General features: G+C 44.7%; 2 protein-coding genes across 4 annotated transcripts in view; one reads left to right on the forward strand and one right to left on the reverse strand.

The window, feature by feature from the left end:
- The window catches only part of ADK (adenosine kinase), a 239474-nt gene extending 238973 nt beyond the window's left edge, over positions 1-501 (reverse strand). For both annotated transcript variants that reach the window (XR_015743669.1, XM_026710963.2), the window contains exon 1: positions 370-501. Coding sequence is in view for 1 of the 2 variants with exons in the window: in XM_026710963.2 (XP_026566748.1) it covers positions 370-437 (68 nt within the window). In the remaining variant the exon portion in view is untranslated. The remainder of the gene's footprint in view (positions 1-369) is intronic.
- Positions 319-23841, forward strand: AP3M1 (adaptor related protein complex 3 subunit mu 1). 2 transcript variants are annotated; one of them, XM_087933842.1, is made up of 9 exons: positions 319-452; positions 12265-12540; positions 14966-15137; positions 15716-15853; positions 17257-17342; positions 19129-19262; positions 20038-20245; positions 22186-22330; positions 23014-23841. In XM_087933842.1, exons 2-9 carry the CDS (start codon positions 12268-12270, stop codon positions 23112-23114), a joined length of 1257 nt encoding a protein of 418 aa, XP_087789968.1. In that variant the 5' UTR covers positions 319-452; positions 12265-12267; the 3' UTR covers positions 23115-23841. The 2 variants fall into 2 exon arrangements, with proteins under 2 accessions (XP_087789968.1, XP_087789969.1); XM_087933843.1 differs by lacking the exon at positions 319-452 and adding an exon at positions 547-837.
- Positions 23842-24630: the final 789 nt, after the last annotated feature.

The raw sequence follows: 24630 nt of genomic DNA on the forward strand, positions 1-24630 counted from the left end.
GAAATGGTGTAGGGCCTCCTGCTTGAGCAGGGGTGAGGGGGTTGGACTAGATGACCTCCAAGGTCCCTTCCAACTCTGTTCAAATCTGATCTGGTTTTGTTTCTCCACCAGGCCCGATTCGGTCCCTGACGGGAAAGAGGAGCGGGCGGAGAGCAGAAGGGCCCCTCTCGGGCGGAGGATTGGACAACCAAGCCGGCTCTGGTCGCCCAGCCAAGCCGGGGCGGTGGCGGCGGGGGGGGGGGAGGACGACGAGAGAGCGGCCCTTCCCCTGCCCGCGGCCTGAGGAGGCGGAGGAGGCGGCGCCGTGAGGCGAAGGAGGCGGAGGAGGCGCGGCCGGCGGGGCTTCCCCACCCCTGGGCGCGCGCTTACCTGAGGCGGCCCGGCTCGTCCCGCAGCTTCGGCTTCTTGGCGCGCGGCGCCTCCGCCGACCTCCTCATGCCGGCGGCCTCGAGGCGAGTCCTTTTTTTTTTTTCCCTTCCCCGCCCCCTTCCCTTCCCTTCCCCGGGGCAGCGTGGAGGAGCCGAGGCGGGGCCCAGGCGGAGGAGGCGGTTGCTCCGGCGGCGGCGGCTGGGCGCGAGGCCGCGGCCGCGCTCGCGCACAGGAGGAGGAGGAGGAGGCGGGGGAAACCGGCGGCTTTTCCTTGGCGGCGTGGCCCGGCCGGCCGGCCTGTTCTTCTCCCCCGCCCCCTCCACCCCTCAGCGGGGGCAGCAGGCGGGCCGGGCCGGGGCGTGGCCGGGCCTGGGAGGACTTCGCAGCCATCTTGGGCCGCGTTGCTGCCTCCGCCTCCGCCGCTCCTCCTCCTCCTCCGCCGCCGCCGGTGGTTTCCTCACGGGGAAGGTAATTGGGGGGCGGCCGGGGGTTTCGCACAGCCGCCGAGCGGGATTCCCGGCTTTCGCCCGTCCGCTTGAAGGGGGTATGTGGGGGGTGTATGCGTGTGGGGGGTCGTATTTGAGGTAAGGTGGCGGCTCCTCCACCCTCTCGGGCTGGGTCCCGATTCCAGGCCGCCGTCCTGGGACAGCCTCCCGTCGGGGTTAGAGACGTTCTGGGCCCAGAAGCTCCTCGGACCGGTCCCTGAAGTGGAGGAACACCGCAGCCGTTGGGTTCGCCACGACACAACCCCCGTTCGTGGGTGGCTGTGGGTGCAAACCCAGCCCGCCTGCGTTTCATTGCAAAGGGTGTCCTGGTTTCTCCGGACGGCTTCTTGGGGTGGGGGTTGGGGGTGTCCCTGAGAGGGGAGGTCCGATGCGGTTTCAGAAGCCGCGTTTCGTTCATGAAATACGACATATTCTCGGTTTTGAAAACAAACGAACAGAACAAATGCAAAATCTGGCTGCTTTTACAGCATGGCTTGCTTTGTTGTTGCTGCTGCTGCTGCTGCTGTTGTTGTGGGAGCTTCGTCCCTGGAGGGTTTCAACAAGAGACTGGACTGTGGTGCATGGGTTTCCTGCTTGGGTGCGGGGTTAGACTAGATGACCTACAAGATCCCTCCCGACTCTTGTTAATCGGTTAATAAATGGTGTAGAGTCTCCTGTTTGGGCGGGGTGGGGAGGGGTTGGACTAGACGGCCTCCAAGGCCCCTTCCAACTCTGTTAATCTGTTAATAAGAGCCCTCGGGCAACCTTCTGTCGGAAATGGTGTAAGGTCTCCTGGCTTTGGACGAGAGGACCTCCAAGGTCCCTTTCAAGTCTGTTATTCTATTCTAAATGGTGTAGGGTCTCCTGCTTGTGTGGGGGGTTGGACTAGATGACCTCCAAGGTCCCTTGCAATTCTGTTAATAAATGGTTGTAGGATCTCTTGTTTGGGCAGGTAGCTGGGGGCGGGGGTGTTGGAGTAGATGACATACAAGGTCCCTTCCAGTTCTGTTAATAAATAGTTGTAGGGTCTCTTGCTTGAACAGGTAGGTGGGGGTGGGAGTGGGTTGGACTAGATGACCTACAAGGTCCTTTCCAACTCTTCTTAATCTGTTAATAAATGGTGTAGGGTCTCCTGCTTGGGCAGGCGGGAGGGTTGAACTAGATGACCTACAAGATCCCTTCCAACTCTGTTAATAAAGGGTTGTAGGGTCTCCTACTTGGGTGGGGGTTGGACTAGATCAGTGGCCGTCAACCAGTGGGCCAGGGACCACTGGTGGTCCATGAGAAAATTTTGGTGGTCCACAAAGAAATGTCATCCCCAAAGCAATTAATCCAGGCTGTGCAGGAACACTTCGCTTGCATTGCAAACAACACGAGGTAGTGAGGGGAGGGGGGAAAGGGTGGGGGGGGACTTGCCCCACTCCCCCCACACGCCTCGCCTGGCCACTGGGCTGCTTCTTTCCTTCTTCTACTTTTGGCTGCACATAAGGAAAGCAGCAAAACTCTTTCTTTCTCTCCCCCAAACTCCACCAGAAATGAGTCTTTGGGACCCTGCAAGGCCTCCTGCTCCAAGAGGCTGTGCCAGTGCAACAAGTCTCACAAAGACTCATTTCTGGTGGAGTTTCAGGGAGAGAGAGAAAGACTTCTGCTGCTTCTGCTTCTGCTGCTTTCCTTGCATGAAGCCAGAAGTCTCTCTCTCTCTCTCTCTCCCCATGAGAACGGAGCTGGAGACAGTATCCTGCGATCCCAAATAAAAAATGATCGATCAGTAGGAAAACGGGGTGGGGAATTTCCCTGCAGACTTTTTGGGGGGATTTCCCCAGGGTCTCTGGTCCGTGGGATTTAAAATTATGAATTTGGTGGTCCCTGAAGACCAAAAGGTTGGTGAGTCCTGGACCACACCTTTTTGCTGAGAGGAAACCCAAGTCGAAGATGAAACCAATCTGAAAACGTGGTTGTGACTTGGGATCGAACCAGGGTTAAACCAAGGCATGATAATGTTCAGTGTGTCAAAAAAGTTTTGTGAGGGGGCGTCTTTTTTTTTTTTGGTTTTGGTATGCTTTATAATATGATTCATAAATGAGGCCTTAAGCTCTCCTGTTTGAAGGGACTAGAACAGAATAGAATTCTTTTATTGGCCAAGTGTGATTGGACACACAAGGAATTTGTCTTTGGTGCATAAGCTCTTAGTGTACATAAAGAAAAAATAAAAAAATAAAGTACATTTCATCGAGAATCATAAGATACAACACTTCGTGATAATCATGGGTTACTAATAAGTCAAATCATACCAGAGAACAAATAAACAATATAAATTGTAAAGAGACAAGCAACACGGTATTAAGTCATAAGTGGGAAGAGACAGGGAATAGGAAGGATGAGAAGAATAATAGTAACACAGTATTACTAAATAGTTTGACAGTTGTGGGAATTAGTTGTTTAGCAGAATGATCACATTTGGGGGAAAAACTGTCCTTGCATCGTTCTCTTGTGCAGTGCGTCGTTTTGAGGGTAGACTGTGGTTTAGAACATGTAAATATATTCCAATAGTGGTTTGTCCTTATATGTTAAGCCATGATTTATTTAGGGAAGGGATCTCTAGGTAAACGAGGGGTTGGGCAGATTCACACAGACCCCTGAGCGGTAAGCCCTGGCTTAACAAACCACAGCACTGGAGCTGCACAACTTGGTCAGACCCAGGGCACAGAAGAGGGGGAAAAACTTTTTTTAACTACACTTTCGCTTTCCATTAATCCTGGCTAAGATACTCAGCCAAGTAAGAGCGCCGCAGCCAATCAGATAGACTACTCCTATCCAGGCAAATGGAGCAGAGGTAGCCTGGGGTTTTCTTCCCCCATCCTTGGGGGTTGTACCAGGGGTTTGGCTCGGCATACTGACACCATTGGAAACACTTCCGTTGTGATTTGTGGCTGCTCTTGTGACCCGTGCTGTAGTGGAGGCCACGATTCCAGGCTGTAGTTAAACTACTCCACTTTAGCAACCGTCTGAAGCCTGGAACACCTTAAAGTTAGTTTACATGGCCTGTTGTGATTGGGTAGTGCGGTGTGTGTTGTAAATAGTGTAGGGTCTCCAGCTTGGGCAGGGGGTTAGACTTGATGACCTACAAGGTCCCTTCCAAGTCTGTTATTCTGTTCATTTTTCTGTTGCCCCAAGAAAAAAAAACAAAGTCCCATTTTTGGATAATTTATCGAGATTTGGGGAGCACCGGTCTAAGCCAAAGAAAAGAAGCTATTAAAGCCTTACTGCAGTTGGCCGAGCAGGGCGGGAACGCCAGGCTGTGATTAGCCACAGTTTGTACCCATGAGTTTTTAAATTTATTGTCCTCAACCACGATGTCACCATCCAGGCAAAAATCCCTGTTAATGTCAAGTAATGATGGGCAGTAATAAAATTTGCAATCCTCCTCTTCCTGAGTATTTCTTACCTCTTCTTCACAAGTGGGAAATGAAATGCAGCCAGTAAGAAGTTGGGAGCAGGTTTAGCCTCCCCACCCCCCACCCCCAAAATATAAAGAGCTCAGTTGTTGCAATCAGTTTAGGCCCTCGCATTTATTTAAGGAATTTGTTTTGACAAATGCCTGAAAAGATAACGCAAACTGTGGACGGCCATGTCACGTGAAGCAGAGGCTTATCCGAGGTTCACACCAAGCATGAATCGGCACACGAGAGGAACTGGGGACATTGTGTACTTGCGTCTGCACTTTTGGTTTGGAGCGCGTCGGGATAAGGAAAAAGTGGCCCTCTCCCTAGATTTTTCAAAGGGGTGAGGACCCATCACGCTTCAAGCATTCAGGGTTTGTTAAGAGGAGCCCAGATGAAAAGTGCCAGAGAGCCTTATCCAGCATAGTTATTGGGAAGTCTGTTTAGTCACCTCTTGGTTTGGACAAGCCCTGAATTGGCTGGGTTCACACAGGCTGAGCTACAATCAGACAAACCTTAAATAGGGCTTAACATGCATTTCTAAGTCAAGTTGGTTTTCTCAGCAGACTCTGTAAGAGAAAAGGAGGCAAACGCTAAAGGTCATATCCTTGGCATATTAGAGATCGTCTTTGTTTTCATATGCTGAGTTATTGCAAGATCAGAGATCCAGCGATACCAAATGCTGCCATGGCCCTAAAGGATTGGTCTGAGACATAGATCGTCCTGTTTTTTCCCCCCCATGGACTTCATCAAAGTCCACCTTGAACCAGAAAAGTTTAAAGTAGGTTGGTTGGTTACTTTTGCTAGCATGGTAGCTGAAAAAGTAAAGGTTCCCATGATTTTTGCACAGATCGTGGCTATCCACACTGATGAAATGATAAACTAACCATCAATCCCTGTAGCCCGAAAGAATGTTTCCGAGTACATCTTAGGGATTTTTACAGAGAATCTCCCTCAAATGGCCTTTGAAAGGCAGATGGTGTTTATACTCATTCATTATGCAAATAAGATCCCTGATCCAGTTAATCTGTGATGTCTAGGTGCAAGTCATCATCAATCCCTTTTTTATATTTTTTTTTTTAAAAAAAATTAACAACAAACACAAAACATAATACATAAAACAATACAATAAAACCCTCTTTCAATTGTACAGTGTCGGTTGGTACATATGTCTTGTTCACAATATCTATAGTCTTTTCCTCTTAAATTTACATTCATATTGCATTAATTAACTTTTCATATATTTTATTATTACAATACAATCATTAGACTTTAATTTCAATTCCATATTATCCTTTAGAGCATATCTCAATTCTTACTAATTTTTATACATATTATGTTTTATTTAAAGATGATCAGTTATAACATATCATTACTACTACAATATACTTCAATTTCTTACTTTTCTATTTAACCATTGATAGAATAAATACCATATTTTATAATACTCTGTTTCTTCTTGCTCTCTAATTGCTAATGTTATCATCATCAATCCTTGTGATTATTATTTTGCAGTTAAATATGAAAATACATATTGGTTGTAGAAGAAGTCATGAAGTTCACAACTCCTATATTTCATAGAGTCATTGTAGCTATGAGCTGCTGGGTATGCATAATTGGATCATTGGGCTCTTCTTGTTCAATTGCTTAATTTTAGTTACATATTCTTTTTACTTTGCATTTTTTTTGTTCAGCTGAAAGCAAACTGGTGGCTTTGAGCCAATCATGCATATTCGGCCCAATTCATCTCACAAGGGGGGTGGTTGTGGGGAAAATAGGAGGAGGCAAGAATACTAAGTGTGTTACCCGCCTTATTTATAACAATAATAAAGGCATGATAAACAAATAAACCTCATGTGGTTACAGGATCCCATTCTTTACAAGGAACCGCATCGGAAAAATAGAGGTTTGTCTATCAGTCTCCATGTCATGCCCCTAGTGGAATCTGATTCCGAGGGGGAAGTCAAGCAGCTGACAGGGAGTGGGAGTGTGCCTCCGGTGGCTGTGGAGGAAACTGGGGAAGGGCAAAGTCCGGCTGGGCAGAGCAGGGGAGGGGTAGAGCAAGGGAGAGGCAGTTCAGAGGAAGACCCGGGCCCGCCCCCTCTTCATCTTAGGGCACGCAGGGAGGAATGGAGAAGGGAACAATGTGAATTGTGTGGCTTATGGAGGAGGAAAGGGCCCTGATCCCCTTCATTAGCTGCAGCTGGGAACACAGTGTTTAAAAAGGGAGTTTGTGCATAGCAACTTGTTGGAAGCAATTCGTGAGATATCTTTTATTGTCAAGGCTTATCTGGGTTCCTGGCGTCTTCCCAACTGTGTGTGTTCGTTGATCTTGGAAGTCTGCAATTCCTTCTCCTGCCTTGTCCAGTTAATTGCTGCAGCGTGGTTTGTGTGGATTTTTAGTTACAGTTTATACGTACTTGGTTTTCAGACTGAATTTCCTCCACTTAAAAGACAGTTTTGGGGAAAGTTTTTTTCTCCAGCCGACGGTAGTGGACATTGTGGACAAAGTTGGAGGTATTAAAGGGACTTTTCTTACTTATGTGACTGTGTTGCCTTTGTGCCATGCCCCGGGTCATCACACTCCATTTGTAGCAATGACCATCTAATAAGAGACTATAAGAAAGCCCTGGTTGCAATGGCTCTGTGCCACTTTTGCCCAGATCCCTGTATAGAAGGTCACATCATGTATAAATCTGCTAGAGCATTGAAAAGAGCACATGCATAAACTCGTGGGATAGTATTCATTGCACGGGCAATGCAGAAACATCAGTCAGGATGCCTAACTTTTGGGGGCTCTGGGATATCCAGTCTAGCTGAAGAGAAAGCAATCGAGTGCCAGTCCCTGAGATCCAGCCTGGTCCAATATCATTCAACTTCTGAGCCAGAGCGATATGCGCTGAACCTGAGAGAGTGAGGGCACAGTTCTTTGTGCGGGCTTGGTGGGCTTCTTGGGGTAATGGGCACCAGTCATCAGTGGATCACGTTAGGATTGTGTCAGTTGAAACTTATCTGAGTAAACAGCCACGAAGTCTTGTTGCTCAGATTGGAAGCCCAGGTGGTTGGCTGTCCATCACCTTTGACCACTTGAGCAATGATTTGGCAAAGGACTACAGGCAGAGTTTAGTTTAGTTTATTGTCACTGCACATTGTACAATGAAATTCAATACCACCTTCACTGTACTATACAGTAGAATTCAACAGAGCTACTGCCCTGGGATAGAAGCTGTTTTTCAGCCTATTTGTCCTATTTGTTTTTATTATCCTGTACCGTCTGCCAGATAGTAATAGTTTAAAAAAGGGGTGCCCAGGATGAGATGGATCTTTGAAAATGTTTTGAACTTTCTTAAGGCAGCGGGAGCTATAAAGCTCTTCCAAAGAGGGGAGAGGGCAACCCATGATCCTCTGGGCAATGAGGTTAACCCTCTGGAGGACTTTCCTATCTGCCACTGTGCAATTGGCAAACCCTACACAGATACAATAAGTTAAGATACTCTCTCTGGTGCTGTTGTAGAGGGTCACCAGCAGTTTCTCATTCAGTTGTTGTTTCTTGAGAAGTCTCAGGTAGTATAATCTCTGCTGGGCCCTTTTGACCCAGGTCAGGTCCTCTTTTAGGGTAACACCCAGAAGCTTAAAACTGGCCACTTGCTCCACTCAGTCTCCATTGATAAGCAAGGGCCGGATTCCTGATCTGTTCCTTCTGTAGTCCACTGTCAGCTCCTTGGGCCTATAGGTGTTGAGAACCAAGTTATTGTCTCCACACCTAAGTTGTCCTCTTGTTTCCTCTTCCTGGAGACCAATTGCTAGGCTGTATAAACTTGGCACTTTCTGTTTTGCTTCAGTAACCACAGAATGGCCAACCAGCTTGCCCTTTATATGAGATCTGCTTTTTGAATAGGTTGATTTGGTCCTGTTGACTTTTGGACCATATCAGTTCATTTTAAGACCGATCTGGTGCCTCCTCCAGGCCTTGCCTGTTTCTAATCTGTGTGCAGCAGACAAGAGCGTGTTCAAAAATTGTTCTTCGGTTGGATTTTAAAAAACCACAGTTAACATCGCTTGTTAAATCAGATGGGGCAGGAGGAGTTGTTTGAATGGTCTTCCAATTGCCAAAGAGTTGCAATAAATGATGAATGCTAACCATACCTTGGTTCTTCACGGGGTACGTCTAGTGGGGGAATTATATGAAGGGCTCTGAAACTCTGCTTGTAACAAACAATGGGGGTGAGTTCACATAGTTGCTAGGATGAAGTGTTCCTGACTGGCCCTAGGTGCTTTGCTTAGATGATGGTTTATAGTTTACTTTTTATGTAAATACAAGTCTTGGACTAAGTAGTCCATGGGGCCAGACCATTACAAAACAGTTGAGGTTGGACCATGCAGGAGAAAAATAATTATCCGCTCAAAAGATCAGTTAAGATTTCTAAGAATCGGTTTGGTTTTCAAGGGGGAATACTGGTGTATCTGCCAATTGTTGCCCTAATAGGTAACTGGCCAAATGTAACTGAATTAAATATTTTGCTTTCCTTTTTTAAAAAAAATTGCTCCTTTAACTGAATACAGAAAAGATAAAACATTACGTAAAGTTATGAAGAAAGAAAAAAAAACCCTACAAATTGTATGCCTATTTATAGAGACGCATATAAAAATATGTGTTTCAGTGAATGGTAACCATATTTCACCATAATCATCCATTGCTAATCTGTGTTGATTGTCATTCCTTTGCAATGTTGCTACCTAGGCACATCATTCGAGCTGTATGTTTATCTTTCCACGGTTGAAGTCTTTGAGTTTCAGAAAGAGCTTGGAGAATCAATTTGCTTTCCCCACTTACTAATTTTCATGCAGTAGAAAAGTAGAGTCTTTTTCTGCTTCTTATAAAAAATTTCAGGGAGACAAATTGTAATACAGTATATGCCGTACTCATTTCAAATGACTCGCTATTCATGTAAGTTCACTTTGCTATTAAAGAAAATACACTTTTATTACTCATAAAAGTATGCTGTGTATATTCAGTTGGTAAATGTAATTACTGCCTGACTGAACTGTAGTCTTACTTTAAGCAATATAGCCCACAGTCACATTTATTAATTGAATTGAATTTAAAATGTTTTAAAGTTTATTGCAAGTCAAGTGAACTTCAAAGATCTCTTAAGTTTCTCCGTTTGACAAGTTGAAGAAAAATGTGAGTTTAAAGCAGGGAGGATATTTCCAGCACAGTCCCAGAGAAAAATAGGAGCTTTTAAATTTAAAGCCTGGTTAGGAGCAGATCCACAAAGGCGTCTTTAAAAAGTCAGAGAAACTACACAGCAAGAATAGACACAATTTAGGTCTTATTTCCTTCAAACCTGGCAGTGCCCACCGTAAGAGATTGCCAACCTGTCACTGGTTTACAAGAATTCTAGCCCTCTCGATGTGCAAGATTGGTGACTCTCAAACTTGAAAACTTTACAGTATGTGGCCTTCACAATGGACACACATTTTAAAAGTTGTCAACTTTGAGAAAAACTATTCAAGATAAAAATCTTGTATTAAAAAAAAGTTACAGGGATGAAACTATTGTTGCTGTTTTATCCTGGAAGGGAATAGTTTGTTGCTTTTTTTATTTTTCCAGATTTTTTTAAAAAAAATAAATTCCTGGGTTAAAAAAGTCTTGTTCTGATATTTTTTCAGCCTTTCTTTTCTCCCTAAGCCTTTATATCTCAAACAGGCTCTTGCTGATTTAAATTCAGGTTAAATATTATTTTAGGCCTAATTTAGTTTTAGGCTTTTAAACTGTTTGTAATATTATTAAAAGTTGCCGAGAGACACTACTTGTCAGCAATTATATATACTGCTGACAACTAGTGTCCCTCAGCAACTTTTGATAATAATTTTTTTTTAAAGTCTAAAAGCCTAAAACTAAGTAAAATAGAAGAGTAAGAATAAGAAATGTCTGTATATAGGAGAAAATTAGGAATAAATTTGGGTTCATTGGCCCTAATGAACAACATTGGTAATAATAGTGCTTTCTCATAGCTGTATTTGGCACGTCTGTGGTTTAATAGCGGGAATATTTAACACCTGATATCTGAAATAGGTCTAAAAATTATTTTTTACCAGTTATTCCATATTAATTACTTACTTCATTTCTTAGATGATCTTAAATATTGGTCTTCTTTCCCTCCCTTCAAATGCTACACCCTTCATGAATCAATTCATTGCAAACAGTTACTTTCTTTGTGTAGCTGTGAAATCTGCAGAGAGCTTAGTTAGTGAGTAATGGGATCTGCTGCTGTTGATCTAAGGATAGCAATGTTAATAATTAGATAAACATAACTATAGGTTATGTTTATCTAAATATAGATTGCTTGCTACCCCAGCCCAGCAGAAAGATATTACTTAGGGTGTTAAGATAGGGGCTTGATAATGTATACATCATGCTAAAGTGTACTTATTGGTTATTTTAACCATAATTTGTGGAACAAGCCGTAGATTTCATTCATAGCACATTAAGACATGGGTCAAATACATCATAGTTCCAGCATTATTCTGGGTTCCCACAACTTTAAGCTATAAACCATGATTTACAAAGCCAAAAAGTGATTCAGTTGGATTTGTCTTGATAAATCCAGATAGGCGTCTTCTAAGCTAAAGACTAAAGTTCTCAGTTGGCATTTCTTGAGTCTCTTAGCTCAAAGCTATTTTACTCAAAATGCTTAATTTCATTTTTTTGTAAAGCTGTAAAATAGCTTTGATCTATTTCTGTTGCTGACTTTCCATCTGAATTGAGGAAGGGCCTCCGTGGTGGCCCCCTCTCACTGGACCATCATCCCCACAGAGCAGTGGTGGGATTCAAATTTTTTTACTACTGGTTTTGTGGGCGTGGCTTGGCTTGGAGGTGTGGCTTGGTGGGCGTGACAGGGGAAGGATTCTGCAAAATCCCCATTCCCTCCCCACTCCACTAACGTGCTTTCCAGCTCCGTTCTCCTGTGCAGGGCAACAAAAGAAGACCCAGCCGATCAGCCGGGACTCAATGGGAGGCAGAGAATAGATGGGGGTGAGGCCAGTCAGAGATGGGATTTGCCGGTTCCCTGAACGACTCAAAATTTCCACTATCGGTTCTCCAGAACCGGTCAGAACCTGCTGAATACCCACCTCTGCCCCAGAGATTAGAATGGCCCCCACTCTAATACTCTTCCAGAAGGCGCTGAAGATCTGGTTCTGCCAGCGGGCCTGGGGAACCCAGAGCAGTATGGAACCCTTTAAATGTCTCATGTATGGTGCTGTCACTGGGGCGGGGGGTGATTTTATTATATTAATTCATTATATAACTCTTATTAGTTGTATTGTTTTTATATGAAGTTTTATATTTGGTAAGCTGCTTTGAGTGACATGTGCAAATAGACGGCAATATAATAGCAACAGCAATAACACTTAGACTTATATACCGCTTCACAGTGCTTTGCAGCCCTCTCTAAGCGGTTTACAGAGTCAGCATATTACCCCAACAACCTGGGTCCTCATTATACCCACCTCTGAAGGATGGAAGGCTAAGTCAACCTTGAGCCTGGTGGAATTTGAACTGCCAAATTGTAGGCAGCTGGCTTCAGAAGTAGCTTGCATACTGCACTGTAACCATTGAGCCATGGAGGCTCCTAAATTCTCAGAATAAATAAATTGGTACACGGTCTGGTTCATTTCCAGCTCAGAGTTTACTGTTGAGGTTTGGTTCATTTTATAGCATAATGTATATAAATGAGCTCGTCCATTGAGTTTCCTGCTGTCTGCAAACAGAGCCAGGTATAGTTTCTTCAGCAAATTGTGGATTTAAAAATTGGAGTTCACACAAGGCAGGGGAGGATGTTGCTTCAATTGTGCCTTTCAGTTTCCAAAGCATGATTGTAACAAAGCAAGGGGGGGTACGAGAGCTCTAAAGTACAAAATGGTTGAATTTTACACTAATGCCCGTGCATATGTCCTCCCAACAGAAAATGATCCACAGCCTGTTTCTTATAAATTCTTCTGGGGACATATTCTTGGAGAAGCACTGGAAGAGCGTCGTCTGCCAATCTGTCTGTGACTATTTCTTTGAAGCTCAGGAAAGAGCAGCCGACGTGGAAAATGTGCCTCCTGTCATCCCCACCCCTCACCACTTCCTCATCAGCATCTACCGAGACAAAATCTTCTTTGTGTCTGTCATACAGACGGAAGTGCCCCCTCTTTTTGTCATCGAATTCCTCCACCGCGTAGCAGACACGTTCCAGGTTGGTCTGCAGAAGGGTTGGGGGGTTAGGGGAGAAATTGAGCTGCAGTTCATCTCTGGCTGCCTAGGCACTTTGGAAAGCTCTGGTGTCAGGACTCCCAACCAATCCACCCACATTCACATCATAAGTCTCTAGCCGCATCTCTCAGAGGAAAGAAAATGGATTTATTAGAAGTGGCCCTGTTGGCGTTAGCTGGGTGCAGCCGACACTAAAATGCATCCTTCATTTCCCCCTTGACTCTGATCTTCCTCCCACCCCCTGGATGTACATTCTCCAATGGGACACATCCATAGCCGAGAGTCATCATTCATGCTCTCCAGTAATATTCTTGTGCTCTGACAACTTTGGGCTCCCCGGATGATTATCTAGGCACTTGAGGAATGCACTGTTATCCCCCACTCCCATTTTCTGGCAGCTAAAAAGACCAAAGGAGTATCTTTTTAGTTGACATCTGGATCATTTCCATGTATCAGCCATAGTGGTTAGGCCCATGATGGCAAACCTATGTCATGTGTGCCGGACATGGCACACAGAGCCATTTCTCTGGGCATATAAGCCATCACCTGTTGCTCTTCCAGGTTCCGGTGTGCTGGTCTTCACGCGCACAGGAGCGCTGGAAACTGGAAGAGCAGCCGCCCAGTTTGCATGCACGTGCCAGGAAGATGATCTTCCGGATTCCGGCGCATACATGTGCATTGGCCACTTGGCCTTCTGGTTTCTGACATGCATGCACACATGAAGACCAGCTGTATGCATAATGGTTGGGTGTGCATACCGGAAACAGGAAGATCATCTTCCCAGCACATGCATGCGTACCGGGCGGCTGCTTTTCCGGTTTCCGGTGCACACCTACACATGTGCGTGCTCCCATTTTGGCACTTGGTGCCGCAAAGGTTCACCAACCCTGGGTTAGGCTATTTTTTTTTCCCTGAAAAAGATATCTGAGTTTTAAGAAAATGTTCCATAAAATTGTAATAATGGCCACACTGAACAGTAGAAATGTAGTTGGAACAAACGAAGGACTACTCATATTTTAAAAAGAGGTCATTAGGAGTTTGGGGTTCGTAACTAATTTTAAGTACTGCAGTAAGAATTCCCAGTACAACTTGCAATTTCCAGAATGGAACATCTATCTATAACTTTGTCTTGAGGAACTCAGATTTCAGCACGCCTTGTTGACAGCAAATCTCCAGAATGACAGATATAGATGAGGAGCATTCACGTTACCTAATCCAGTCCTGCTGTCCTATTTTTAAACCTCTTACTTCCATTCTTTGCAACAGAGGAAACTTAACACATGAGGAAGGAGCAGAAATGGTGGAAGGTTAGCAACTTTCAGATCTTCTGCTCCATAGAAGTAGCCCGATTCAGTTCCCCACTTTCAGTTTTTCCAAAGTGGAACTTGCAAAGAATTAGTGCTTTAGGGTTAGATATTTTTTTCTCCTTCCAGCCAAACATGCCAAATTATTTTCAAGTTATTTGTTGAATATCAGCGTAAGCCAAAGAGGTTTCAGGTCTATTTTAGGGAGATAGAATTTTTGTCCCTAAAATTATTTCTTTCAAAGCTGCATTACTGAATGCTCCAAGAGTGACGTTAGCAGGTAGAAATTACTCAAGTTACAATAGCAATAGCACTTAGACTTATATACCGCTTCATAGTGCTTTCCAGCCCTCTCAAAGTGGTTTACAGAGTCAGCCCACTGCCCCCAACAATCTGGGTCCTCGTTTTACCCACCTTGGAAGGATGGAAGGCTGAGTCAACCTTGACCCTAGTGGGATTCGATCTGCCAAATTGCAATGGGAGTAGCTTGCAGTACTGCACTCAAACCACTGCGCCACCGAGGCTCTCTTATCTACAAATGTAGATAAGAAAGTTTATGGGTGTGCATTGGGTTTTTATGCTTTCTTAATTTTTAAAGGTTTTGAGCAACTTTAGTCTTAACCCAGGGGTCCCCAAACTTGGCAACTTTGAAGACTTGTGGACTTCAATTCCCAGAATTCCGGGAGTTGAAGTCCACAAGTCTTAAAAGTTGCCAAGTTTGGAGACCTCTGGCTTAACCAGACAATATGATGGAGTCTGAGTGTCCCCATAGCTATAGGTAGCTATAAACTCTTAACAGCAGTCTGCTGCAGCACTGAGGAAAGGGCTTGTTGTAACTGACTGCCCGTCAGGATACATATAATTTCTATCCACGGATCTCTACTGAACGTGTGTCCAAATAATTATGTTCCTCACCTTCTGATGAAAAGCCCATCTGATTTATAAACTACGGGGGAAAACCCATGCTGTGTGAATAGATGAATGGATGTTAAATTAGAGAATCTGTCTTTTCTAGCAGAAGCCTGTTTTTGGTTTTTTTTTAAGTGCAGGTAGCACTAATAATTGGAATAAACCACCTTCTCTTCGTTCTTTCTGTGGATTTAGGATTACTTTGGAGAATGTTCCGAAACTGCCATTAAAGACAATGTTGTTATTGTGTACGAGCTTCTTGAAGAAATGCTGGACAATGGTTTTCCCCTGGCAACGGAATCCAATATACTGAAGGAGCTCATTAAACCGCCCACCATCCTGCGCTCGGTGGTCAATTCCATCACAGGTACTGTGGTAGCTTCCCAGTGCTTCCAGCTAGTTTATTCATTACATCTGTATTGTCGCCCGTCTTCCCCGATAAGGTGACTCTGGGAAGATTACAGACCATAAACAGTTTGGTAACTTAACAAGCGGGTGAACTTGCACTGTCCAAACGGCAGGTGACATTTGAGGGCCAGGTATGGATTTGTTGGTTGTGCTTGTAAGCCAGACCTAGAGCTTGGTGGCCCTCTGTTAAGATTAACTGATGGACTGAGGCAGTGGTTACCAACTGGTGGTCCACTGGTGGTCCACGGACCACTAATGGTCCATGAGGAAATTTTGGTGGTCCGCAGAAAACTCAAGCTAGGTCTTACTTTCAGGGCAGTTTCTGTTTTCGAGGAAACGGTATATCTGCAACAGATACATATTTATCAGTTCCCTTGCCTCCTCCCCTCCCTCCCCTGGTAATAAAGTGAAAAAAGTCAGCCTTGTTTTTGCAGTTTTTAAGTCTGCTGGTTTTTGCAGCTGCTGCTGCCACCGCTGCCTCTTTTTTTTTAAAGAAAAGTGTTTGTTTCTTATGGACTGTTTCTTTGTCTTTCCAAGGTAGCAGCAACGTGGGAGACACTCTTCCAACCGGCCAGCTGTCTAACATTCCCTGGAGAAGAGCAGGAGTGAAGTACACAAATAACGAGGCCTACTTCGACGTGATTGAAGAAATTGATGCCATCATAGACAAATCCGGTAAAGGGCCCCTGCAGAAAGAGCGGCTGATAAGATGGGAGGGAGTCCTAGCTTTCTTAACCTTTGTGGCAGCCTCGAAGCCTCCAAGTCAAATATGCTTAACAGATTCCTCCATGGGAAGGAAAACTTATTGCAGCGTACAGTTTTTTTCAATGAATCTGGGGACACCTTAGTTAAGACTTAAATGGATTTTCTCAGCTGGACTCCAACGCAGTAAGCAAAGCAGTGATTCTTAAAGTATAGGGTGATTTGGACATGTTATCCTGGGGGAGGGAGAAGAGTAATAGTTCCATTTGTAATTGTATGAGTGTAATTTGAGAATCCAGTTTGAAATTGTCACTGGAGTGTAAACAACCTACCGTGTTTCCCTGAAAATAAGGCCCTGTCTTATATTTTTTTTGCCATCAAAAAAGGCACCAGGTCTTATTTTGGGGGGATGTCACCCACTGACTAACCTTATTTGTGTGCATCGTCCCCGGCCTCTTTTTTGCTGTCAGGGGCCTTCAGAAACTGCTACTGCAGCTGGCAAGGCTTTCCCTGAAGGCCTCTGCAGCCGACAACAGACCTCTGGATCGATCCAGAGCTTTGTTATCAGCTCCAGAGGCCTTCAGGAAAACCTTGCCAGCCTTGCCAGGTGCAGAAGAAATGGGCCAGCAAGGCAGGTGTTGGGGTGTGCTTAGGATTGTGTTGGCTTCTTTGGCTGCCGCTGCACACTGTTGGCTCATATTTAGCTGGTTGTCCACTAAGACTCCAAGGTCCCTCTCATAGTTACTGCAGTTGAGCCTGGTTTCACCCAGTCTACATGTGTTACTTTTGGTTTTTCTTGCTAAGTGCAGGACTTTCCTTTTTCTTACACTGAATCTCATTTTGTTAGATAGGGCCCAGGGTTCTAGTCTGTCAAGATCCATCTGGATCTTGAGCCTGTCTTCTAGGGCAGCGCTGGCTAACCTTTTTGGGCTCCCGTGCTGAAAACTGCACACGCACTCGAATGCCAGCACCCAGAAGGCAATGCATGCAGGGGGCCCCATGCCCCCCTGCGCAGGTGTGCGGCAACCCCTCTGCAGGTGCCGTGCAGCTCCCGCGCACCTCCACCCCCTGCACATGCGTGCCAGAATACCTGACAATCAGCTGTCGGGCGGGGGCACACACACACCCGCGCAGTGGAGCTCTTCCGGGCGACCTCTCATGTGCCGGCAGAAGTGGCTCTGCCTGCCACTTCCGGCATGCGTGCTATTGGTTCGCCATCACGGTTCTAGAGTGTTAGCCATTCCTGCCAACTTAGTATCATCCACAGATTTGATAAGTTCCCCTTTTATTTCCTCATCTAAGTTGTTTAACTCACCTGGTTTCTAGGCCAGCACCTGAAGCACTAGGCTAAATAATCTCTCCATTTATTTCTACAGGCTCCACGGTCTTTGCAGAAATCCAAGGTGTCATCAATGCTTGCGTCAAGCTCTCAGGGATGCCAGATCTGTCACTTTCTTTCATGGTAAATGGGAGTTTTGTACCGCTACTGTAGGGGGAAAGCGCCCTTTGTGTGATTTCAAGTCTTCCTAACGGCCACAGAGCAGAAAGTTTTGCTTCACTCCCATTCATGCATCAATGTCCCCATCCCAGTGCGGGATTTCAATCACTCCGCATTTTTGATCAGTACAACCCGAGTCTCCTGGGAATTCTCCTTTCTCTGGTGTGCGGAACCGAGAATCCAAGGCATGAGTTGACTCCTCTTCTCCTTCTGCTCAGAGACTGAGTCAGTCAGATCTTTGGCCACGCCTCCTTTGCCTGAGCATGCCCAGTTTTGACTCAGTCTTCAAACAGAGGAGACGTGCAGAAGAGGTACTGATCAATAGGAAGTGAAAGAACCCTTGGATTCTCCGAAACTGTAAGACCGGCTTCGCGCAAAACCTTCGCATTCTGCAAATGGCTAAACTAACTCTTAATTTACTGGCATAGCTACCTAAAGGCAGCTTGCCTTCTTACTTGGGGCCGGCTGCTGTCTTTTGGTGCAAGAAGTTAGCCCAGAAATAAGCCCCGTTGGTTTCAACTAAGTAAAAACTGGCTGGCTATTTGTTTATATAATGAGGATGCCAGCGCAGCCTTGTGTTTCTCCGCCACCTGGATTAATTGCTTTGGGAGTGACATTTCTCTGCAGACCACCGAAATTTTCTCACGGACCACCAGTGGTCCCCGGCCCACTGGTTGGTGACCACTGACCTAAACGGCTGAGAATCTCCAGACACTTGACACAGAGGGCAGAGTTTTAGACTTGGGACTGGGTTGCAAAGCCAGACTTCTGCCTTGTCGAAAGTATTCTTTCAGTATGCTTGCTGTCATGATTGAACTGAAAAGAAATTCGAGGAATTGGGCGGGGCTGATTATGAGGGAGATAAATGGAGCGGGTGTGTTTAGGAGTAAGCTCCATTGCATTCCTTTCGGCCTTGTTTTCCTGGAGTTGCATAGGCCAATATAAGTAGGCAAAGAGGACTGAGCTACTGTCACCACCCTGTCCTTCCCACTATGAATGGAGAATCTGTACCGAGTGTTGTTCCTATTTGAAGCCTCTTTCTCAGATTGAAGCCTCTTGATTGATTTGTCGCGCGCTCTGCTTGGGCTCCCTCAGATGGGAGTAGAAATTCCTTCTGAACTCCAGTCCTTGAGATGGCAGGAACAACACAGGGGGGAAGAGCAGCAAGCCTAATCTCATCTTACTGCAGTGGTGGCTAACCTTTTTGGGCTCCTGTGCCAAAAATTGTGCGCGTGCTTGCATGCTTGCACTCGCGTGCCAGCACCCAGAAGTCAATGCATGCCCCCGCCACGCCCCCTACACATGCACGTGTAATCCCCACCCACCTAACCCCACCTGCACTGCGCCTTACAACTGATTTTTGGCCAGTTTGAGATCTTTTTTGGCCTCCCAGAGGCTTGAGGAAGGCTTCTGCAGGCCAAAAACTAGAGCCATTTGGTCACTTCCGGTATTTTCGGAGAAACAGGAAGTGATGAAACGGGGCTAGTTTCTGGCCTGCAGAAGCCTTCCTCATGCTTTTGGGTGGCCAAAAAAGACCTCAAACCGGCCGAAAATCAGCTGTGAGGCGTGCGCATGCAGTGAGATAAGTTTGCCTGCAGCTTGCGTGCCGGCACAAATGGCTCTGCGTGGCACGCATGCCATAGGTTCACCATCACGGTCTTACTGCATATGTATTCTGTTCCGTTGTATTCCATCCTATCGCAAAACATTAGATTGTGGAGGAAAAGTTTTCTATTTTTGCTTCCTGTAGAACCCAAGACTCCTGGATGATGTTAGCTTCCACCCTTGCATTCGATTCAAGCGCTGGGAATCTGAACGGGTCCTTTCCTTCATTCCTCCCGATGGAAACTTTAGACTGATTTCCTACAAAGTCAGCTCGCAAAAGTAAGTTCGTTGGAAGAGCCAAATATATATGTAAGGCTCCTTTAGGGGTGAAGATGGTCCTGGGCTGAAGCCCCCCCCCCCCTTCTCTTCCCTGCATTCTACATTGGAGCCATTTTTTAGACATTGTTCTTGGCGCTAAAGTCCATAGACCAGGAAACAGCCCGTGAGGACATCCAAGATATACCGAAATAACTTGGGGACTTTGTTTTAGGTGATTATTCTGAGGCCTTAAATGGGCAGCTTGGTGGCCTGGAGGTGGAGCTCTTGCCCCACAATCAGGAGCCTGTGAGTTCGATCCTAGATAGCAGCCGATATTTTTCTCCCTCCGAGTGCAAAAAGAAAATATCTGCTGCGAAGCCCACATAGGTGTCAGGAAGGGCATCCGGTCAGTAAATGCTCAGCTCCATCCAGTTGCCCCATCCAGTTATCCCGATACAAAATGCAGTATATATACAGCCTCATATATGCTACATAACTCAGCTCCATTTCATGCTGAATAAACTAAAGTATGAATGTATCTTAAATAGAAAACTATCTTTAGTGAGATGTTTACTCCAAAAGCATTCGATTAAAATAAATTTGATTAGAAAAATTTAAAATCCAATTTAAATTTTAAAAAATCCAATTTAAATTTTTTTAAAAACCCATTTTTTTATTTTTTTAAAAAACCATTGATTTTAATCCACCCTGAACGTATAAACATTTTGAAATAATGATTAGTGAGTGTGTGATTCTTCCTGAATAGTTAGGGACTCTACTTCTCTCGTTGTTGTAGCTTGGTGGCCATTCCTGTGTATGTGAAACATACAATTACTTTCAAAGAGAATTCCTCTTCTGGAAAATTTGACGTTACCCTTGGGCCTAAACAGAACATGGGGAAGACTGTTGAAGGCATCATCGTGACCGTTCATATGCCCAAAGCGGTACTTAATATGAGCCTGGCGCCCACGCAAGGCAGTTACACGTTTGATCCCGTCACTAAGGTGAGTCCTACCCCCCCAAACAGGGCATCTTCACTTGAGTTCCCAAACTCTTCCCATGGATACGGCGGTGTTGGCAGAGGGCTGGGCTTTCTCCCTTTTTTTATTCATGTGATCTACCTGTCATGTGATCGCTTGTTTTTCTGTCATCGCAACCTGACGATTGGGCTCCTCCTGCCTTTTGAGGGAAATCCTGGATATATATTACAAGGAAGCCTCTGACTACGGCTTCACACAAAAACATCAGATCTTGCAACAGGTTGAACTATAACTGGCATTTGTTCTTGGGATGTCTACTGTGGGATTAGTTAAGAGTGGCAGAGAATGAGTTCCAAGCATGTCGTTTTCGGAAAGTGTTATCTCATCCATTCAGCCACAAGAGGCACAAGCAATCTTCAGCAGAGCTGATTCTTCACTAGTTGTATCTCTTGAGGGAGAAATTCATCCAATTCAAGTAGATTTCCTTCATAGATTGTCTCATTCAGGAACTGTTCTAAATTACGGCGGTGTGAAAAAAATAACTTTGTCGATTTAGAACCTTGAGGGAATGCTTCAGTTATGTGAACGCAATTACAGACAGTACCTATTGTCCTGTGCTTGATCTGTTGCCTTTTTCCCCCCTCCCTCCCCTCAGGACCCGAGATTGGAAGGAAAGGGATTGCAAGAGAGAAAGAGAACAGGCACAGAATAGGAAATACTTCTGTTTGCACAGCACTCTCATGGTTGCTAGCATCAGTGCATTGCTTTCAATGTACACTGCTCAAAAAAATAAAGGGAACACAAATATAAGACATCCTAGATCTGAATGAAGGAAATATTCTTATTAAATACTTTGTTCGTTACATAGTTGAACGTGCTGACAACAAAATTTGCCAATCTTGGTGTTCTCTGGGAAATGCCAAATGTCCTGCATGGTGTTGGGCTGTAAACACAATCCCCACCTGTGGACATCGGGCCCTCATACCACCCTCATGGAGTCTGTTTCTGACCGTTTGAGCAGCCACATGCAAATTTGTGGCCCGCTGAAGGTCATTTTGCAGGGCTCTGGCAGTGCTCCTCCTGTCCCTCCTTGAACAAAGGCGGAGGTAGCGGTCCTGATGCTGGGTTGTTGCCCTCCTACGGCCTCCTCCACGTCTCCTGATGTACTGGCCTGTCTCCTGGTAGTGCCTCCATGCTCTGGACACTACGCTGACAGACACAGCAAACCTTGCCACAGCTCGCATTGATGTGCCATCCTGGATGAGCTGCACTACCTGAGCCCCTTGTGTGGGTTGTAGACTCCGTCTCATGCTACCACTAGAGTGAAAGCACTGCCAGCATTCAAAAGTGACCCAACCATCAGCCAGAAAGCATAGGAACTGAGAAGTGGTCCGTGGTCACCACCTGCAGAACCACTCCTTTATTGGGGATGTCTTGCTAACTGCCTCTGCTTTCCAACTGTTCTCTATTCCATTTGCACAACAGCATGTGAAATTGATTGTCAATCAGTGTTGCTACCTAAGTGGACAGTTTGATTTCACAGAAGTGTGATTGACTTGGAGTTACATTGTGTTGTTTAAGTGTTCCCTTTATTTTTTTGAGCAGTGTATATTCCCCATTGTATGATTGCTTTATCTCTTATAATCCCTTCCTCTCCAGTGAACATAAATACAATCTATTCCCTTATTAGTTATCTCAACACCATTCCAAAGGATGGGGGAGGAGGAAAAATGAAAGCACAGTTGCAATATAAACAAGGGATTCAGAATTTGTCGAAAGAAATGTCTTAGGCTAATTGTGTTTCTTTGATCTCTAAGACACACACACACACACATACACACACAGAAACTCAAATGATGTCTTCATAACATTGTTGTTAGGACTTGGAACACACAGTAGAGGGCAATATGACTATGTTTTTAAAAACCACTTTATTTTTTATTTTATTTTTGATGATTACTTAGGTGTTAACATGGGATGTTGGCAAAATCATCCCTCAGAAGCTGCCTACTCTGAAAGGGATGGTGAATTTACAGTCTGGAGCTCCAAAGCCAGAGGAAAACCCAAGTTTGAATATTCAATTCAAGATCCAACAATTGGCTATTTCTGGTAAGGCAAGCTTCCCGCTCAGCATAGAAAGACTTTGATATAAATTTTATAGTGGCTGATTTAACATAGTAAATATGATTACATAATGCAAACATACCAAATTCCAGAGCTATTCTGAAAACCGTAAATTAACTGAGAGGAAGTTCACAACAACCCTAGCTTTCAACCCAGCTGTTCCTTACATGCATAGTGCTTTGATACAATACATAGATGAATTTCTCCACCCGTTACAAACACAAATCCCTATATATATATATATATATATATTTTGTCTATTGCTGATATTTCATTCACGTGAGACCTGAAACAGAATGCCGTAGTAGGCCCACCCTTATAGAGTTCTCTGGATGTGATGGTGGATTTGCCCTTCTTGGATATGTTTGATATTAAACTTGATATTCTCAGTGTCCTCTCCAACCCTGGGAGCCTTGGTCTCTCTTGAGGTCTGAAGTTTGCCAGTATGATAGGTTTTCCTTTTCTTTTCGGATCTTGCAGTCAGCATTTTGTGGCTGCTTAAGATAGATGAGCCAGCTTAACCTTCACTGGGAAAATACTGCTGCATATTCTCCATCCAGAGAACTGGATGGAGAACTAAAATAACTTCGCTTCACTCCATGCTTATAATTCTTCCGTAGTTTCCTGAAGTGCACTATTCTGATCTATGTGTTCATTATTTATTTCAGGATTGAAAGTAAACCGCCTTGACATGTATGGAGAAAAATACAAGCCTTTTAAAGGTGTGAAGTACATCACAAAGGCAGGGAAGTTCCAAGTACGCACATGAAGCTGAAAAACTCTGCCTTCTCTGGCAGATAGTTGTGTGTATGTATGTGTGTGTGTGTGTGTGTCGGCCTCGGAGAAAAATGAGCATTAGTTACTTAAATTCCTCTTAAAATGCCAAATTCAGCCATTCCTCTGAATATATATCCATTCCACACAGTCCTGATTTCCACGTGTAGTAATAGTTTTTAAGTTGGTCTCTTTTTTTTTTTTTTCTCCTACGTGGCTTTCCAAGAGAAATGCTCCGTTAAGTAGGGTTGGTTGTTCTGGTGGACTTTGTGGATTCCGGCTTGACCACCTGGGCTGTCCTTTGAACCAGCTATTCCTGAAACACTGCCACGCAAACCATCAAAGCACAAGAAGGAAGAACCTGGCTTGGACAGAGAGGAAGCCCAATCTGAAGCGGAGAAAGAAATGGCATTGATGGCAAGCCGTTTCTGGAAAAGAGGCCTCTTGAGAAAGCCCGACCTTACCCTAAACCCTCTTTTGCAAAAGACTTTTTACTGGAACAAAACAAAAACAAAATGCCTTTTTTTTCTGCAGGATTTACACCACCCTGCCTTTCTAGTCAGAACTGCCTTATTATCATCTCGAGAATTCAGCAGACAATCTGTAGCCAAAATTAAGATTTCCCCCCCTCCCCTCAACCATTTGCTTTGAAAAAATGAATGAATGGGATACGGAGCCTGATTTCTTCCAATTACCTCTGCATTACAGATGTCAAAACTTCGCCTCTTTGATTGTTTGTGCCCTTCACACCTCCCCAGGTAGCGCCTCTGAGGTGGTGCTGCTTGTTTCTGATGAAATAAAAGGGAACACAGCTGTACCAACGTCCCTTGGGCAACTTAATTCTCAGACTCTGCCAAGTGGCCCGAGAGAGAGAGAGAGAGAGGTGGGATTTCTGCATTCGTTTTAAAATGTTGATGATCGTAACATCATTACCTCCCTTTTCAGATCAGTTGCAGGGAAGAATCTGGGTGAAATATAACCCAAGCGATGAAGGGAAGGGCAGCGCTCGTTGCAAAACCAAATTATTTGTTTATTTTTTTAAAAATCACACGGTTATAAAGAAATGCTCTTACTGATTGTCTTCATATCATTCTTTTGTGAGGTCATTGTGTCTCCACAGCAACCTTGACTGGACAGAAACCCAAAGCTTCCCAAGTTCCATAGTTAAATGGGGACTTGAAATAAGTTCTAGAGAAAACCAATTTCGCCTTTTGCTTTGTATTTCTGACACAATCCACATTTGCATCTGAGACAGTCCTGTACTAGCAGAGAAGACGAATCTAGTTCTCGCACATAATTGTAAAAATTCGTATTCCAAAACAAATAGCATGTCAGTTGTGACATGTTAGGTGCATTGTTCTGTGGGGTAAATATGCCTTTATTTCTTATTGTAATGGCAGAGAGAATCATGTATTTGTAATTATTTTAATTCCCTCAAGGGAAATGCAAATAGTCCTCTTATTATCATTTATTGCCAAGTTTTACAGATGAGATCATGAAAAGTTAGAATC

Source organism: Pseudonaja textilis, chromosome 4 (assembly GCF_049901715.1).
Source record: "Pseudonaja textilis isolate UNSWEBS1 chromosome 4, rPseTex1.2, whole genome shotgun sequence".
In the NCBI taxonomy this organism is placed as follows: domain Eukaryota; kingdom Metazoa; phylum Chordata; class Lepidosauria; order Squamata; family Elapidae; genus Pseudonaja; species Pseudonaja textilis.

What these genes read in the sequence shown, in the direction of transcription:
- AP3M1 (XM_087933842.1), top strand. Translation starts at nt 12,268, where the DNA reads ATGATCCACAGCCTGTTTCTTATAAATTCTTCTGGGGACATATTCTTG. An exon ending in ATCTGTCACTTTCTTTCATG is followed by an intron (nt 17,343 to 19,128) that starts GTAAATGGGAGT and finishes TGCTTCCTGTAG; the next exon opens with AACCCAAGACTCCTGGATGA. An exon ending in CCAACAATTGGCTATTTCTG is followed by an intron (nt 22,331 to 23,013) that starts GTAAGGCAAGCT and finishes TATTTATTTCAG; the next exon opens with GATTGAAAGTAAACCGCCTT.